At 33.3% G+C, this 14,398-nt stretch overlaps 1 protein-coding gene, 1 long non-coding RNA gene and 1 pseudogene across 2 annotated transcripts in view; 1 reads left to right on the forward strand and 2 right to left on the reverse strand.

The window, feature by feature from the left end:
- Positions 525 to 2,516, reverse strand: LOC109361889. Its single transcript, XM_019607417.1, has one exon. It carries the CDS (start codon positions 2,514 to 2,516, stop codon positions 525 to 527), a length of 1,992 nt encoding a protein of 663 aa, XP_019462962.1.
- Positions 4,122 to 14,398, forward strand: part of LOC109361733 — a 23,696-nt gene continuing 13,419 nt past the window's right edge. Inside the window, exons 1-2 of the long non-coding RNA XR_002109322.1 lie at positions 4,122 to 4,328; positions 10,857 to 10,860. This is a non-coding gene — a long non-coding RNA (uncharacterized LOC109361733). The remainder of the gene's footprint in view (positions 4,329 to 10,856; positions 10,861 to 14,398) is intronic.
- On the reverse strand, positions 6,590 to 8,063 carry LOC109361732 (annotated as a pseudogene).

Here is a 14,398-nt window from a genome sequence, read left to right on the forward strand (position 1 = left end):
TTTATTGGCAAGATAGGAGTATCTTTGTCAACATAGTCTTCTGTATGTGATGTAATGTATTTGAAGGGAAAAATATGTTCAAAAAACTTCACATTTCTTGACAGAAAAATTTCATTAGTGCAGAAATCAAGCATTATAAAGCCTTTTGTGCCATTCTTGAATCCTAAGAAAACACATTTCCTAGATCTAGGATCAAACTTCTTTCTATTAGAAACTATAGTTGAAGCATAACAAAGACTTCCAAAAATCTTTAAGTTGGTTATGTTAGGCAATTTGTTAAAGAGTTTCTCATATGGAGAGGCATTCTTCAAAAAAGAACTAGGTTGTCTATTGATCAAGTGTGTAGCATGAGAAATGGCATAAGTCCAAAAACACTTAGGAATGTTTGACTCAAATATTAAAGCTCTAGCTATGCTAAGAATATGTTGGTGTTTTCTTTCAACAACACCATTTTGTTGTGGTGTTTCAACACAAGATGTTTGGTGATTAATACCCTTTGAAGCATAGTAATTAGGCATGAGAAATTATTTTCCATTATCACTTCTAATGTTCTTAACAGTAAGGTGAAATTGTGTCTCAATGTAAGTGACAAACTGCCTAACAAGTTGACTGGTTTCAGATTTTTGTTTCATAAAGAATAACCAAGTAAATCTACTTATGTCATCAACAATAGTAAGAAAATATCTATGGCCAAAAGTAGATGGAATAGAAATAGGTCCCCAAATATCAACATGAATCAAGTCAAAAGCATGAATGGAAATAGTGTTACTATTAGGATAAGGCAGTCTTTTCTGCTTAGCTAATTGACAGACCTCACAAGGGTCAATGCTTTTGTTATATTTCATGAAGGGAAATTGAGTTTGCATGGTAATCATTTTGTTACCAGGTATGTGTCCTAGCCTAGAGTGCCAAAAGTGATGATTATCATTCCTGGCATATGTATTGATGATGTGAGGTTTATGGTAATTCTTGCTATAATCCTTCAAGACATATAATCCTCCCCTTTGTTCAGCTGCACCAATCATCCTCAAGGAGTGTGGGTCCTGGATTTGGCAATGATTGGTGAGAAAAGTTAGGGTGCAGCCCAAGGAGGTGATGAGTCTTGAGATTGATATAAGATTAAAACTAAACATGGGGACATAAAGAACATTATCAAGGTATAATAGGTCAGAAAATATGATTGTTCCAGCATAATTTGCAGTAACCTGATTACCATTTGGCAATGTAATAGAAAGAGGCTTAATCCTCTTGTAGTTTTGATATGCAAATAGGGAGTGACAGATATGATCTGTTGCTCCACTGTCAAGGATCCAAGAGGTGGATCTTGATTCATGTGTCAATAAGATGCTAGGATTACCTGAGTTGTTATGTTCCTGATGCATATGGACAGAGCCAGGGATAGATGTTATCTGATTAGCATTGTGAGTGTTCTGGCTTATAGATTGTTGAATCGGTGATTTCAAAGCATGATGCTGGGCTGGTGTGAAAACCAAATCTCCTTCTGACTTGGCCTCTTTAGGGACAGATTCAACTAGTCCCTCTTCATTATGAGAATGATCATCATCTCCTTGGCCTATGTAGTTATTGACACTGCTTGAATTGTTTTGGTATCCTGGGGGAAATCCGTGCTTTTTGTAGCAAGAATCAGCTGTGTGTCCAATCTTTTGACAGAAGGTGCATGTCTTTTGGCCTCTCCCTCTTCCTGAGGAGTTGAATCTACCTGGTGCACTGTATCTGTTGTTATTTCCTCCTCTAATGATTCTTCCTCTACCTCTCTGTCTTGTCTCATAGTTGGTGCTTGAAATGCTAGCTGAGAAGCTTGGATCCTCCAACAACATCTGTCTTTCTTGCTGGATTAAAGTGGAGAAGACCTTGTTGATTGGTGGAAGAGGGTCTAACAACATAATCTGAGATCTGACAGGTGAGAATTGATCATTTAACCCTCTTAGGAAACAAATCACATAATCATTCTCTCTATATTTCTTCATAGTGGGAATCAAATGGCAGGAACACTTAATCTCACATTCACAAAGAGGGATAGGTCTATAGTTTTCCAACTGTTGCCATATCCCTTTTATCTGAGTGAAGAATCTGCTAATTGACTGATTTCCTTGTTTGATGGAATGAATTTGGCCAATGAGATCAAAAATCTGAAATATGTCACCTTGGTAATATCTCTCCCTAAGGTCATCCCAAATCTCTTTCGCATTTTCCATCCACAGTACACTTTGGACAATTGATGGCTCAATGGATTGAGTGAGCCAAGATACAACAAGATTGTTGCATCTCTTCCAAGCAGTGAAGGCAGGGTCGTTGAGAGGGGGTCTTGGGAGGCTGCCATCAACAAATTCTAATTTGTTCTTGGTTTCAAGTGCCATTAACATAGCACGAGACCATGGTTGATAGTTCTCTCCATTCAATCGAGAAGAAACAAGGGATGCACCTGGATTCTCATTGGGATGCATATAGTATGGACTTGAAGGATCAAGAATAGGGTTCATTAGCTGGTTGGCCATGTGAAGATTGATTCAGAGAAGATGATAATGAAGGACGATTTGCAAGAAGAAGGGTTTGAGATTTAAGTGGCGCAGCGGTAGCAGAGACACCCTCACAAGGGTGCTCTGATACCATGTGAATTTTCCTTCCTCATCATCAACAGCAATGAAAGTTTAATGGCAATGAAAAAACAGAAGCACTTTAACACAAAGAAGAAAAGAAACCTTCAATAAATCCTTTAAGAATTAACTTCCATATAAAAGAAGATAATCTGAATATTCTTGATGATTACAAAACAATGACTTGATCTCTATATAAAACCCCAAAATAACAGAATGAAAAGAGATCAGCCAAAAACAGAAAAAACAGAAAGTTTCCATAAATGGAAACTGAAAAACCAACTGACTTAACAGAAATACAAAAAAGTTACTAAAAAAGGAAAGAAAATGAAAAATTAGATAGAGTGATTAGAATTCGATTCTGATTGAAGGTGTGAAGCTTCTTGGGCCTGAGTGGGCTAAGTTGGGTTGAATTTTAACATCAATTGTGGCAAAGACACCATATGAAGTTAATCATGGATGAAAATTGATTATGCAAAAAGATAGGTAAAAAATTAACTTTTATTGTTCATATTACCTTTAAATCATTCATTTTTCCCTTTCCACTTTCATTCCTATTCTTAAGAGTATGCAGATTTGTTTGAATTTTTATCTCTACTTGATGATAGAATACTTGGACTTGAAAATACATCTTTGTTATAGATACGGTTCCTGTTTGTTTCCTCCATTTTTAACAATCATCTCTTTATGAGCAAAACCTGTTTGATGAAATGTTTCAATCATACAAACACGACTTTCCTTCTAAACTCTATATATGTTCATATTTATTAACATATTTATCATTATTTACGCAATTCATATGATATCATCTCAACCTAATGTTGCAGTTATTAATAAGGTGACATAATGCAATGCATGTCTCTATTCTATTAGTATGACAAGCACACTAATTCAATTTTTAAGGTTCGTGTTAGAGATTGTTTGTTTAAGAATTTTTATCTTTTTTATTTCCACAATATTAATTTAAATTAAACACTACTTCCATTTTAACAGCCAATGCAGAATGCATAATTTTCCTGACAATTTTACATCATATAAAGCATTGATGGAATGCAGTTTGACATTTTGCAGAGAATGTGGATGGATTGCAATTAACATGCCATAAGTTAAGTATGTATCATAATTTCAATCTATAGTTATGTATGTTTATCATAATTTCAATCTATAGTTATATATGTTTATCATAATTCGCTTACCTTAAATTAAGTTTCATACCTAGATACTCTTATTTTAATGTTATATTGTTGTTTCTCATGTCGGACTGAATAATTTGATGTAGAGTTTAAAAAGATAATGTGTCATACAACAAGTTAAACACTAATATATACACTAAGTTCTTATTCAACATAATATAAAACAGAACATTCCTCTTACACTTAAAAGGTTATTGTCATTTTAAAAATTTACTATAACCACTCAATTAATAATTGCTTCAAATGCAAATAGTTACAAATGGTTATGTAACCTTTTTTATTCGTTCCATAGGGAAATTTCTATTAAACAGATACATAGATGTTGATGATGAGCTTCTTTGGATAAGCCAAGTTCTAACATGGTTTTGTTTTTTATCGACGCAGTTATTGGAGTTCGATGAGGGGAACACTGCAGATTCATCTGAAGAGGTTGATGATAAATCTAGCAAAAAGGTTGAATGAAATTGAAGCTTCCCAATACAATACAATACTTCTGTTTCACAGAAGAAATACTGTTATAGTATTATTTTAGTAATACAATAAAATATTCTTTCAAGTAAATTGAGTGTTTTTTCAATTGAATTTGAAATATGATATTAGAGGTTGCAATTTGTTTGCAAAGACTAACAATACAAAACCATTTATATGTAAACCAAACTTTACATTGTGTGTTGTGCACAAGCTCTTTAGTTGGTAGTTAAACTTTGTAGAAGTGATCAAGTTAAGGTATATTGTACATAAAATTGAGTACATAACAATATAAATAACTTTTTAATTACATTTCGTGTAAACACATATCAGTCAACAATTGACAACTTAATTTTTCTTATAGATGTATAATCATATAATCTTATATAGGTCAATATGAAACTTAAGTATTAAAAAGTTGGTTACATGTTTTTCTTATATTTTGAATTGAATAGACACTTTTTGGTATAATTTATTTTCTTATATTTTTTCTTGCTTATTATTGGAATTGGCAGAATCCTTGAAATACATTTCTGCAGTATATGTTGTATTTCTTTACATATTTTCTGGATTGACAATTGTTTCTTTGGTGCAAAGGAAAACACAAATTCCAACATTGTTTCCGAAGTTAGTCTACCAAACCTCCTCCCTTCTTTCATATGTTCACAACATTTTTTGTTGTAATGACAATCTTCATATTTCATTTTCATGTTCCTACTTATCTTACATTACCTGCCTAGAATTATTATGAAATAATCTTAGATTGTCTAAGAGTAAGAAAATATTCAATGCAGTATAGGTGTTATTATGCGGTATAGGTGTTATTCTAATATTCTTGGTAAAATATAGTTCACTTTTGAGTTTATTTGTCCTGGATATAATTTGTGTTATATATACTCTCATGTAGCTTTATGATATAACATTATAGGTGTTATTAACTTTTATAGTACGCGGGGTGACGACTTCATTTTAATATTCACTATATACTCAGAAGACTCATATAACACATGCAAGTTTAATACCTTAACTTTGTGACCATCAGATTGGCGCTTAAGTTTGGTAAATAACTAACTGTCTTACTTGGTTGCTTTTTAAACAACCCATTTTACTTATATGAATTGTCTTCTTAGACTTCCTAACTCAATGCGATTCATTCAAGTTTCATAATACCCTCTATGACGGCAACAAATGTGTTGACTGGATAGCAAACTAGAGTTTAACTTAGATTTGTCATATGGTTTAATTAACAAACTTAAACCTTAGATTAATTTGTTAACATAGGGAATGAACTTAAACCATAGAAAATGTACTAACAAACTTAGACCTAATTAAATGTGATTCCTATATTTTGTCCCAGATAAAATATAGTGACCATTAGATATGTTACATTATAGTAAAAGTTAATACCATAAAGTAATCTTAAAATATTCAAAAATTACATCACATAATTTATTTCTTATATTTCCTAAAAAAATACAAAAATATTAACGTTTATTATAGTCTGATATTACGACTTTAATAACAATGTGCTAAAAATATAATTGTTTCTCAATTTTATCATGTTAAAGAAAACTCATTATTTAATTTATCATATCTACTAATTTGTGAAATCATTATTACAAAAATAAAAATGTAGTTGATAAACATTTGACGACTACATTACATATTACATTATAAATATGATAAGTTTATTTCAACCGTTACATCCTAATTATACACTTCACTTACCAAAATAATTGCGATTGATTTAATTATTTTAATGATCAATTTTTAAAAAGTAAGGGATTGAACAATTACTTCAATCCAATATATTCAACTACAATTTGCAAAATATTACACAATTTATTATATCTGATATTTATAACATATAAATTATATGTTATAAACGATAGGAAAACGGATTGACAGACACGGCAATATCTGTCAACATGCTAGTTAAAATAATATCTAAACCAAATTTTATTATTGGGTTGTGCTAATAAAATCATTTTTCACGTCCACAATAACTAGAGTACATTGTTAATTTATGCATGCTACTTATTCATGAGAAACTATCAGTGATTAATGGTTCCGAACATTTTAAGAGAAAAAAGATACATCAGTATAAGAGATTTTTATACTATCACTATACCATTCATCATTAACTTGCAAATATAAGTAATACAATAATACAAATACAAATGAATGAAAGAGGATATACTAATTATGTGCTAGCACTAGTACATATATATCACACTCCTAATTTAAATAAATTCAATTAGTTTTTAAGTTATTAATGCATAAATGAAAATGATGAGGATGTGATAACTTTTCCACTCAAATATTTAACCATTTTAGTACCAGACTAGAGAATGCCCTTTGAGAGGAACCATTTTCACTTATAGCAACAAAAGCAGCATCACTCAAGTCTTTAATTCTCTTGTGTATTTCCAAGTCATCATCATCATCGCCTTCCATGATTCTCTTAATTACTTTGGCAATTTCCTCTCTTTTTATTAAACCACTTTCATCATCTACTTTTGGCCTCACTGCCACTTTGATTACTTCTGTAAGCAACACTGCATTCATTCTCTGCTCTGCAAACAGTGGCAATGCAATCATGGGTATGCCATGAACCACACTCTCTAGAATTGAGTTCCAACCACAATGACTCAGAAAGGCACCAATGGATCCATGACCAAGGACTTCAACTTGTGGTGCCCATGATGGAATCACTAAACCTTGTCTTTTGGTTCTGTCACAAAAACCTGATGGTAGATAATTCAGTGGATCCTCCTTCTGTCCAATAAGATAGGCAGAACTAGGAGAATCATTTGGAGCTCTTACAACCCACAAAAACTTGTGGCCACTTAATTCTTATCCAAAGGCTAACTCATTGAGCTGGTCTTGAGAGAGTGTTCCACCACTCCCAAAAGATATATACAATACAGATTTTGGTGGTTGTTTGTTCAACCATTCAATAAACTCCCATTGGTTTTCCTTCCCTGTTGATTTGGTTTGAATGATTGGTCCAACAGGATAAACACAAGGGCTATTTTCATTCAGGTGTTTCTCATGTAGAGCACTTATGGCATCTCCTTCCAAGTCTGTGAAGGTATTCACTATGAGACCATCAAACAACGACAGTGTTTTGGACATTTCAACACAATGTATGTAGGTTTCATTTGACCTTTCATGGAGAACTGGATCTGGAAGATCTTTGACCTGAAAAGGCACAACACAACCTGGAATATTCACAGTTTTTGTCAAGTCTGTTAAGGAACCACTCTCATCAAGCATGGGAAGACAAAGACTGAATGATAATAATACAGCTCCTGTGGTAAAGAAAATATAAGACAACAGGTTGAATTTCTTAGCCACATCAAGTGCATCAACAGAAAACACGTCAAAAACTATAGCAACTAGGTTAGTGAGAGAACTTAATGAGGTCACTGCTTCATGAAGAAATGGAAGAGAGAGTTTACATGTGCGAGTTATTTTTGTTTCAAGGTTAAGATTGTGAGGTAGGTCTTGTATGTTAACTTGAGGAAGAATAGTGAAGTCTATATTTGGTGGGAGAACGTTTAGAATAGATATCATTGAAGATGAGGGAGAGCCAAATGTGGGGATGAGAAATGTTACATGGATCTTATTATGGTTTTGCTGAACCACTCTCTTTGCAAACTCAACAAATGGGATCAAATGGCTCAGTCCAGGGCTTGGAATCATGGCAATGCATGTATTTTTCTCCATGATATATGATACTAATTTTGAAGGGGTGATAAATTGTAGACATTTGATACTCTCAAAATCCAGATCAGTGACGGATCTTGAACAAAATTTTAGAGGGGACAATAATATTTAATTACAATTAATTAAATAAATAGAAAAAATTTCAAATTTAAATGGCTAACGATACCAAAAACAAAATATTGCTATTGACATATTAACCTAATCTTATTGCTCATTGAAAGTCACACGATAGAAATTTTGGACAATATATATATATTACCAATGCATACATAATCTTTTTCATCAAGTGTAAAATCATTATGAAGTCATATTATTATGAGCAGCCACCAACATCTAAACATGCAAGGGAACTTGATTCATTATATATAATTTTTTGAATGACTACACAAGTTGCACTATATTTATTTATCTAGCCACAAATTAAAGAAATATATGAGCTCTCACTAGTATCTCGATAAATACATCATTTGGGTGTAAGTAAAAAAAGTATATTTGCTCCAAAAAGTTTGTAATTCTATGTGTCACATTTTATAATTTGAAAGTTTAATAATGAAATATCTTTTTGGCCAAACATACTAAGTGACACATGAAATAACATATTCTGTAGGACAACAAATATATTTGAGTAGAATAAAAAGTAAAAAATATATTTTAAGAAAAATAAAAAAAAAATCCAGGGGGCAGTTGCCCCCACCTGTCCCTTGCATGCTCCGCCCCTGCCTGATAGTGATATTGATTCTGCTGTTTCTGTGCATTCTCCTGCATACTCTGAAAATATGGCTGAACCACCTCCAATCCCACGTGGGAGGACATTAAGGGAGTTGGCTGCACCTGATTTCACATCTGAAAGCTTGTGTATCTAGTATCCCTTACACAAGTTATACTATATTTATTTATCTAGCCACAAATTAAAGAAATATATGAGCTCTCACTAGTATCTCGATAAATACATCATTTGGGTGTAAGTAAAAAAAGTATATTTGCTCCAAAAAGTTTGTAATTCTATGTGTCACATTTTATAATTTGAAAGTTTAATAATGAAATATCTTTTTGGCCAAACATACTAAGTGACACATGAAATAACATATTCTGTAGGACAACAAATATATTTGAGTAGAATAAAAAGTAAAAAATATATTTTAAGAAAAATAAAAAAAAAATCCAGGGGGCAGTTGCCCCCACCTGTCCCTTCCATGCTCCGCCCTGATAAGGATGGTTTTATGTTTGGAAAACGTATGTATATCTCAAATTAAGTTAGGACAACGTGTGTATATCTCAAATTAAGTTAGGAAAATTAAAACGTATGTATATCTCAAATTAAATACGTTATCAAACAATGTGTGACGTTACTTAGATAAATTGGATATATATGGAGTCAAAACCTTCAGGGTGATTTGGACCAATGGAAATATCAAAGAGGAAACAAAATAAGCGTGTTGTACCAAACTTTCTGAGAGGCTAGGTAGAAGGTTGAAAAGGAGGGAGCTGAATGGTACGTGCTAATAAACTAAATGAAGTGAAATTGTTCTATAATTAAACTTCAAGGGCTTTTGATATAAGTCACGACTTCTCGAAACAATGCTATTAACTTTAAGGTTTTTCTTTTCTAACCAAACGGCTAAATATGCCTGTAGAATAATTTATAATCCTCTCGATGCATGTCTAGTGAAACATATTTGAATCTTGACCCATAATTTGAATACATTTATTGTATCACATGACATATTCCATTAGTTATTTAAAGGTTAATATTTTGATATTTTCTATTTTTTATTTCAAATATAATGATGTTTTAGAATTATATCGTCTTTTTCGCTGATCTCACTATTAACTATGAGAAATATAAAGATTAAAGGAAAGTATTTTAATCAAAATATATAAACTAATTACATAATATCTTAATTTAATGAGTAAATTACACTGACACTCCCTGAATTTTAGTGAAATTACACAAACTACCCTTCACTTTTTTACATATACAAAAAATGTGATAAACGCAATCAAGTTAAACAAAACATGATATACTGTGGAGACAAACCCAAATAATATATGAGTCAATATTTCTTTATTATTTTTGGTTCGTTACACTATATTATAAGAATGATTTAAACAATATTTCTTTAGAATTGTTGATGTATTTTGTAATAAAAAATAATAAAGATACATTGATTTATATATTATTTAGACTTGTCTACATAATATATCATGTTTTGTTTAACTTAATTGCATTTATTACATTTTTTGTTTAAAAGATTACACTTATTTCCTATGTAGAGGTGGTCAGTGTAACGAAAGTATAAAAACTAGGGGAGAGTTGTGTAGGTATAGAAAAGTAAGAGGTAGTTTGTATAATTTCACTAAAACTCGGGGGGTGTCAGTGTAATTACTCTAATTTAATTGTATAACATTAAACAACAACCAATACAAATTATTATATTTTTTTCCTATTTGAGACTTTTCCGATTGGTGAATACTGTACCTTATTATTTTATTCATGATATTAAACTTTGTAATAATGAATAAATTGATATTACAGGAGCGTAAGTTGATTAAGGTGAAAGGTTGAAGGAATTGAATGAATAAGATCGTAGATTCAAGTCTAACGGTGTTTTTAAAAAGAAAATGTTATAAGGTAGTCTGATGATTAACCGGAGTTGTTGAGGAAATTAAGAGGTTATGCTTCGTCCATATCCCATTGCTGTTGTTCGGACATCTGTATCCTTTGTCAAGTGAGTTTTCTCTGTCAATCATAAATTTTGAAGTGAAGTTATTTCGCGATCGTATAAACTTCTTCTACCTGAATGAGACGTGTCTAAGCAATATATATTTATTTTTGTCTTCAGCGTAGTTCTGTTCAAGCATGTCATTATATATTATTCTTTATTTGATATCTCTTGTAATTTTATGCAGTTTTGGGCTGGGAACAATGGCAGTACATGTTTTGGTTTTATTATTATTGCTGGAAAATGATTTTACATTTGAACTACAACACAGGCACGAGTCACTGGCGTGATTTTAAAAGGATAACCTACACAGCATATTCTTATGTTATAAAGCTGGACAGAAACATAACAAAAGTACAAGTTAGATTTCTTAGAAGAGAACCCATAAGCCCCTCTACAAACTGATTGAGTTTCAAGGAATGCCAAAAAACATCGATATTAACTAGTGTTTTGTTTTCTAGAATTAGCATATGCTATGGAACAATGCCATTATAATTACGGATAATTAGTTAATAGCATCAACTTACCAAAGTTTTTTATCCGTTCAGTCAATATTATTTGTATAATAACTATGCATATCAAAACGGGCAGAGAAATTATCACATTGGTCAGGTACCAATATCACAATGACATTTTTCTTTGTACACCAAAATAAAACCATGTTTATCAAAATTTAACAAGTTTCTTGTTTTTACTTTGTCATTATTATTTTTCTTATAGTTGAATCGGACTCACTGACTAACTTAATATCCTATCAATATTTATTGCATCGTATAATAGGAAGAAAAGATCGCTAAACTGCTAAAGTCTGTTTTACATTCGAATATATTTATGTATTATTTTTTTTATCAATTTTTTTTTAGGAGAACAAATGGTACTCCTATCTACTTAGAAATTAAGAATTACGATCTAAAAATAAGCTGAAGGATTCAAGACCCACTCCAAGTAAGAAGTAGAAAAAGAAGGGGAACAAGCCATAAGGACGTTTCATGACCGAAGGTAAATTACATTCACAACATCCTCTAGATTGAAAATTCTCTGTTTAAAGACAATATTATTCCTGGTTACTCAGAGAGACCAGATAGTGACAAACTAGATCGAGATCCAATTCCGGGTGGCATCCTTCCTCTTCTTAAGCAAAAGGGTGTGAGACAAGAAGTGTGTTCTAACATCACAAGGGAGAATGAAGCAAATACCAAACCACGCATAGATCTTCTACCAAACAGAATAAGACGAATCACAAGAAAAAATAGGTGATCAACAGATTCATCCACCTTACCACATAAGGCGCACAAAGAAGGCACATTAGGCCCAAGGATACCCTGGGAAGCAAGGTTTAAGCGAGTCGGCATTCCATCTACAACTATTTTTCAAACAAGACATCTCATCTTTGTTGGGACAATAGTGCTCCAAATTCCTTTATAAAATACATCATCAGGTTGATTAGAACCAATTTGAAGTACCCAGTAAGCACTACGAATAGAGTAGTTACCACTTTTGTCATGGACTCACAACCATCCATCATCTTTATCTTGGGCAATTTTGACATCTTCCAAGCGCTTAAGCAAGTCCTCAGCTCCTTCTTGTTCCCAAAGGAACAAATTTCTTCTCCATTTTAGATTCCAACACCAAGAACCATTTCCCCAAAAACCCAAGGAACTAATAGTAGCATTTTTATCCACACCTACATGAAAAAGTCTATCAAAACAATTTTTAAGATAATTCACTCCTACCCAGCACTCTGTCCAGAACCTAACCATATGACCTGGCCTTACTCTCCTTCTAATCCCATCGCTAAACCAACCCTCCCCAATACCAGCTACATTATTTTTTTAGACTACCATGATTCCTCAACCAAGACGACCCTCTTAGAAAACATTCAAACCGACCAGTCTCACCCTAACAACCCGCTCTATCACCATATCTAGACCTCATGACTTTAACCCACAAAGACTCCTTCTCACTTAATAACCTCCATCTCCATTTGCCTAATAAAGCTAGATTAAAAACCGACAAATTTTTAAACCCCAAACCCCCCCTCCTTTTTTGACATACAAACCTTATCCCAACTCACCCAATGGACACCTTCACACCCCTCCCCCTACCCAAAGTGTTGGGAACAAGCGAACAATCAAATAGTAAAGAGTATAGAGACAAAAGAATAACACAAGAGATTTGGTAACGAGGTTTGGCCAATTGTGCCTACATCCCCGGGAGCGTTGAGCGGCTACCACTACATATTATTAAAGAATAAGGATTAGTGTTTTACTATTCTTCTCCTTGTTACATTAGGTTTACATAACATAAATATATATAGCCCTCTACCACAACCCGTTTACATCAGCCCAAGCCCATAACTTGTATTGTTGTTATATATAAATATAAGTCATTGCACAACAATGTCCACCTTGGCAAATATCATCAATCTCCATCTTCTGCCATTGGGTTGGGGGCACTCCATAGTCCAGCATCAGTGAATGTTCAGCAAGCTCAGGCAATGCCTGAACTTGTCCATGATAACCCGTTTGATTAGCATATCAGCTGCATTTTCTGAAGTGTGAACCTTCTGCAATAGTATCTGCCCACAAGCTACCAACTCTCTGATCTTGTGAAATCTCACATCAATATGTTTGGCTCTTTCATGATACACCAGGTTCTTTGCCAAGAAGATAGCACTCTAACTATCACAATGCAGTGGAACTCCACCTTGCTTAATGCCTAACTCATTTACCAGCCCCATAAGCCACATGGCTTCCTTAGAAGCTTCACCAGCTGCTATGTATTCTGCTTCAGTTGTGGACATAGCAACAACAGACTGAACTGATGATCTCCACATAATTGGTTCACCTGCAAGGGTGAAGACAAACCACGTTGTGGACCTTCTATCATCCAATAACTGAATCAACCTGAAGACAAACTGAAGGCTTACTCTATTGGCTGCCAAACATGATACTGAGACCTGTAGTCCCCTTCAAATATCTGAAAATCCATTTGTCTTCTTCCCAATGTTGATTCCCTGGTTTCGACATGTACTTGCATACTTGACTAACTACTTGTGCCAAGTCCGGTCTAGTACAAACCATAGCATATACATCAAGCAACTCACTGCACAAAGCATATGGAACCTTTGACATGTATTTCTTCTCTTCTTTTGTCTTTGGACACTAATATAGGGAAAGCTTGAAGTGATTTACCAATGGAGTGCTCTCTACTTTAGCATTGCTCATATCAAATCTCTCTAAGATCTTTTCAACATAGCTTTGCTGGGAGAGCCATAGTTTTCTAGCTCCCATATCCCTGTGAATCTCCATCCAAAGAATCTTCTTAGCAGCCCTTAAATCTTTCATGTCAAACTCCTTACCTAACATGACTTTCAGCTCATTGATATCACTCAAATGATTAGCAGCAATCAACATATCATCAACATAAAGTAACAGAAAAATAAATGAACCATCGTCAAGGCTTTTGACATAAACACAACAATTATACTCATGGCGCTTATAACCAAGCTTCAACATATAAGTGTCAAACCGCTTGTACCACTGTTTGGGAGACTGCTTCAATCCATATAGAGACTTCTTGAACTTGCAAGCCAAGTGACTCTATCCAGCTGCACTAAACCCCTCTCGTTGTGTCATGTAAATTTTCTCCTCTAATTCACCATGGA

Source organism: Lupinus angustifolius, chromosome LG12 (assembly GCF_001865875.1).
Source record: "Lupinus angustifolius cultivar Tanjil chromosome LG12, LupAngTanjil_v1.0, whole genome shotgun sequence".
Classification (NCBI taxonomy): Eukaryota; Viridiplantae; Streptophyta; class Magnoliopsida; order Fabales; family Fabaceae; genus Lupinus; species Lupinus angustifolius.

Excerpts from the sequence above, each read along its gene's own strand:
- LOC109361889 (XM_019607417.1), bottom strand. The coding sequence starts at position 2,516 with ATGGCCAACCAGCTAATGAACCCTATTCTTGATCCTTCAAGTCCATAC.